This window comes from Pelecanus crispus, chromosome 4 (assembly GCF_030463565.1).
Source record: "Pelecanus crispus isolate bPelCri1 chromosome 4, bPelCri1.pri, whole genome shotgun sequence".
NCBI classification, from domain to species: Eukaryota; Metazoa; Chordata; class Aves; order Pelecaniformes; family Pelecanidae; genus Pelecanus; species Pelecanus crispus.
In genome coordinates, this window is record NC_134646.1 from 28362859 (window position 1) to 28367999 (window position 5141).

The window sequence follows — 5141 nt, forward strand, 5'->3', positions numbered from 1 at the left end:
CAGATGAAAAGAGTGCTTCAAACACATATGGCTTGCAAAAAAGACATTTATGGAGATTTACAGGGATCTTTCCTTCCCCCAGAATGCAATACATCAATGAAACGTGATAGTAACATTCAATCTTTTAAAATCAAGACAAAATAAGTTGGAGCCTTGCCTCCCACACAAAAAAGCAGCAGCTTCAGAAGTACATTTTTCTGGCTACTGATAACAGTATGTCATTTGGATACAGTACAAGTTCATGGAAAATATGAGGTTTCTTGTCCCTGATGTTTAAAAAAAAAAAACACAAAACATTATCTGATAGTGAAAAATAAAGCTGAAATTATGTGGTCATGGTATGGTATGGCATCTCAAGCCTGGATATAGAACAGGCCATGCACACAAGAAAAAGCATCAGAAACTGCATAGAATTCAAATAATTTTGTAGAAAATAAGTTTTATTTGGCTCCTTTCGTACACTTTTTCAAAAAGAAATGCACATACATACAGTTTGCCTTTCCTAGTGCGTGTCTGGATTTGCTCACATAGAGCCATTAAATATCAAGGCAAATGGTGCCTTTGAAATAATTTCAGACACATTGTATTTTGACTGTAAAGCATCCATAGTTACTAATTTTCTAATTATAACTTGGAAAGAAACCTTTCAGGTTCTCCGATTGACACATATAATCGTCCCACACAGGGAAGAGGAGACAGACCTGCAACAAAGAACTGTCAAGGCAATGGCTAATACTCATTTCAGGTAGAGCTAAAGATACGTTCTCTATTTCATACTGAATTAGGATATAAAAGAAAAACCCAGCTAAGTAACTTGCTCTTTTCAAAAGCTCTAAAATAGAAATGATAAAATGTTGCTTCAAACCTACAAATCAGCCATTGGTAGTGTGAGTTTGTTTGCAGAGAAAGCACTCATCCCCCAGTTGTTTCTCATGGCCAGGTCTCTCTTCTGTTGATGGTGACTATGGAATTTGTTTCTTGCTGCTTCTTCTTAAACAATTCATGAAGAGGAGTAAATTCAGCTCGGGCTTTCACACATCACAAGAGGTACTAACCCATCAAGTAGCCCCTACAGAAAAAATTTAAGTTAGGAAAAAAGTTAGCAAAACACAGGCAGCACTCCTCAAAAATCAAGAGACATATGGTCTTAAAACAAAAACTTCAGATTGCCAAAAACTCTGCTGGATCAAGGCTATTTAAAACAATAAATCTTGTCCAAGGTACAAACTGGGCGGCTTAACTACACACTCCTTCCTCAGTTGATTTTCTTCAATCAACACTGAAAATGGATTAGCCTGTTCTCAATCCAGCTTCAATAATTGTCTGGAATTTCTGAAGCCCAGGTTACACCTTGTGAAAGGTTCTTTATTTGTACCCTTTACACAAACTACCAGTGTTAAGATATTCTGTATAACCTGACATTTTCTGGCACTCAACACAACTCTGGTCTCTTTCTCTCCCACTTCTCTGAAGCTCTGTTTCTTTAATGAGTTTAAGAAAGAGAACTGTTAAGACACATGCATATTCAATGAAACAAGAAAATACATAGCATCGATGAAGAGAGAAAATATAGAGCAGGTCCCTATCCAGCCACCTGCTGCCAGGGAACCCACCACTTCTGTGTTATGAAACAAAATTTTTTAACTACACTGCAGAAGTTAAAAAAATATTTGAGAAAGGAGGAATGACTGTCATTGTTAAGTCAACACCTCACAGAGCTACTCCAGAAATGAACTACCAGTACCTCCAAACATCAGGTTTCAGCTATTCTAGATGAAATAGATAGACTGAGAAATAAAGAGGGGGAAAAAAATTGAAAATCCTGCATTTGGATTTTACATAGCCTGAAAGTTCCAGATCTTTCCTACTTTTTGATCTGTGAATATAGATGTATTAAAACGTCACATGTATTGTATGCTTCAATGTTACATTCAGTTTTGCAGCAACAAAAAAAACCCTGAGACATCATCTTTACTTTAGGACTGCTTTGAATGTTTCTGAACACTCATTACTGCTGCCATCAGTTCTTCTAGTTATGATCTCTCGTGTACACTGTCACTGTAAAGTACTCATTTGCCTTTCTTCAAGTTCTTTGACACTTGCTTTTTCCTCAAAGCCCTACCTTGTAATTACTTTTACCTGACCAGTACATACTCAGCCTACCTTAAAATACACTGTAAGTCAGACTCACTAATCCTATCTTCTGACATACCAGGAACTGTCACCTCTTTTTAACCACAGCACAATCTTACAGTAGCTGGCCCGAAAAGCATCCCACCTCATTCAAGGTAGCTTGTTCCAAAAAAGTGTTGAAAAAAGCAACTTATAGTCAAGCTGCAGATCTTTAGCATACCTCACTGTATTTTCTGTTACTCTTAAATTTAACATAGGCACACACGAGCCACAAAAGAGAAGAAAAGCTGAAAGAGTATTAAATCACTTACGGTAGTTTCATCCTCATGAAAACTCTGGCCATGAAGAAGCTCAAAAGCACGCTGACAAATCCAATAAAGAGCAAAAGAAACCTATTCAGCTTGGGGATATTTGGTGCATTGGATCGATCCAGAATTATAAATCCTAGGCCGCCCATTGTGAAGAGGAAGCTGGATGCGAGCCCTTCCATAATATATTGCCCATTTACTCTAAAGAAAAAAAAAAAGGGCGGAAGGAAAGAAGAGTCAGACAAATACTAGTTTTGAAGAAACTAGTTACATTTCAAACCCCATCTACTCAACCTGCTTTAACTGTACAAATACACAGGATGATTAACTTTGATGGCTGACTTTCTAACAAATAGTAGGTATGGAAACTGATGTTATGCAATTACAATAAGGCTTTAATATGTAATTTATCTCCAGGACTGACAGTCTGCAAGGTGACCAGTCAAGCATACTAGCAGTTTTATACATAATAGTGTATACTAATGGCTACCACACAAGCTCATCAGTTTTAGGAAATATCGAGTCCAAAGTAGCACCTGGTTTCCAGATGACTTGAGGCACGGAACCATGACCCCTGGGTCACTGAGCTTTCCAAGTCTTATTTCCATCCCAATGTTCAGGCAGCAGTGCCCGAATCCGCATCTCGGTACAAATCCCACTCAAAGCACTATGTCAGCACATGAAGCACATCTACTGGTTACAGCACACAGCAAAAGTGGTTCTTGCCTGCAGCATGTTTTGCTATCGGCTCGCTGAACCTGCACATAGATTGTGGGGACCCAGCCTGAAAGTGCCCCAGCTCTCTGTCAGTCCACACTGCTGGATTTCCTCCTTACAAAGCTCAGACAGAGAAGAAGCCGAGATGCAGAAATAATATTGCACCTGGATCACGAGTCTCCTGCTTCCCACAGTCACCAAACCTTTTTCCTATCCTTGTAATGAGCAATACTAGCAACCCTATATCATTGGCATGGATGAAACTACTGTGGATGCTAATACAGAAATGAAGATTATCATCATTGTCTCATATCTTGAAAACAATTTCATCTTCTTTCATGTTCACTTCCACTGAATTGTACTGAAGTGCTATCAACTCCCTGCAGTAGGCTGATTCATCTACATTGCAACAATCCAAGCCAGTCTGAGACATATACTACATCAAGTCCAAGTCAAAAATCTGTGCATGAGGCATGTCACAGACTTCATAGATTCAAAGAGCTTTTTTGGTATTTACCCAAAGCCATTATTTGTTTCCACACACATAAAAAAAACGCAGTTACAAATGTACATTTAACCCTCTTCAAACCAATTTGTTACTAAGCAGTCTCTAGCTTATTTTCAGTAAGAGAAGCCAAAGACTCAAAGACGACACTGTTGTTACACATTTGTAACTGTGTTCCCCACCCTCAGACACAAGAGTCCCAATTACATTAGAGTTTAAAAGGCCAGAACTGAAAAGTTTCACAAGCATTATGTATGTTGCTGTGAAACAGGACCAAATGTGTCCACATCCACTATAAAACTCAACTTTAATAGCAAGGGTTTGGAAGAAAGGACTGCCAACTCCAAATGTTTTTCTTACCAGACTTCTCATTTTTAAAAGGTTTAGATAGACTGAGTTTTTCTATTTCCATTGATTTCAATACTGTTTTTTTTTTTTCTTTTTTAATATTTGCAAACCAAGGACTGATATAGAACAGATCCTGCCTTGCACAGAGAGCTCAAAAAAGAAGTAGATGCACAACTCTGTAAGATGGGTTTATTCACTTGTGCTTAGGCATTTGCCGCACCTTGCTCGGGGGGCAGAGCCCAGCTCCTACCTGTATGCCAAGAAGGCCACTGGCCTCTGGTGCCCGTGTTCATCTGTCATCGACCCCACACTGGGAGGTTCCACAATCACGTCATAGATAATCCCTGTGGGGAGAAAAACAAGCATCACCGTTGACTCATGGCAGCAAACAGCGCGAACTGCTTTAACACCGCAGGGACGCTCGCAGCTGGCCGAGGTTCGTGTTTTTTACGACCCATTTGGAGCCGGACAAGCGGTCAGCAGCAGCAGTAGCGCCGCTACCCGCGGCAGGGGCCAGCAGCCCGCCCCGCAGAGAACGAGCTGCTCCCTAAGCGGGGTCTCCCGCTCACACCGCCCGCCCCACCGGCCCCGGCCTCACCTCCGGTGATGAGGAAGTAGGACACCACCACCAGCGCGTAAACCGTCATGGCCGAGGGCATGTGCACCCAGCTCGGCCGCTTCAGCTTGATGTTGGGGCACTCGAGCACGGCGAAGGGCAGGCGGTACAGCGTCTCCATGGCGGCGGGGCGGTGCGGCGCGGCCCAAGGGACAGCCGCAGCACCGCTGCTCCCTGCCCGCCTCGCCCCGCCGCGGCCACCCTCCGCGACCGGACACGAAGGCGGAAACGGAAATTGGCTGCCGCGTCCTGACAGCGGTAACCGAATAAATTTTAAAAAGCCAATCTAAACGAAGAACCAAAAGGGACGCGCAGGTCGGAATGACCGACAGTAAAGAGAATTTTTTTTTTCCTGCGCAAAAACGTCTGGAAAAGTGGCCGCCCGTCGCCGGGGAATCTACCTGTCTTACTCACCTGCCAGGATCCAACAGCCCTGACGTGTCGCTGCCGGGTAACGGCGAGGCGCTTGGGGCGGGGCGGGGCAAGGGGCGCGGGCCCCGCCCCCGGGCGGGGC

General features: G+C 42.8%; 1 protein-coding gene across 2 annotated transcripts; it reads right to left on the reverse strand.

Moving 5' to 3' along the window:
* Positions 1-645: 645 nt before the first annotated feature.
* On the reverse strand, positions 646-4748 carry OSTC (oligosaccharyltransferase complex non-catalytic subunit). 2 transcript variants are annotated; one of them, XM_075709215.1, is made up of 4 exons: positions 4610-4748; positions 4262-4355; positions 2445-2642; positions 646-1069 (listed from the first exon to the last, which is right to left on the reverse strand). In XM_075709215.1, the coding sequence occupies exons 1-4, from the start codon at positions 4746-4748 to the stop codon at positions 1051-1053; spliced, it is 450 nt and encodes a 149-aa protein (XP_075565330.1). In that variant the 3' UTR covers positions 646-1050. The 2 variants fall into 2 exon arrangements, with proteins under 2 accessions (XP_075565330.1, XP_075565331.1); XM_075709216.1 differs by lacking the exon at positions 2445-2642.
* Between the last annotated feature and the right edge of the window lie 393 nt (positions 4749-5141).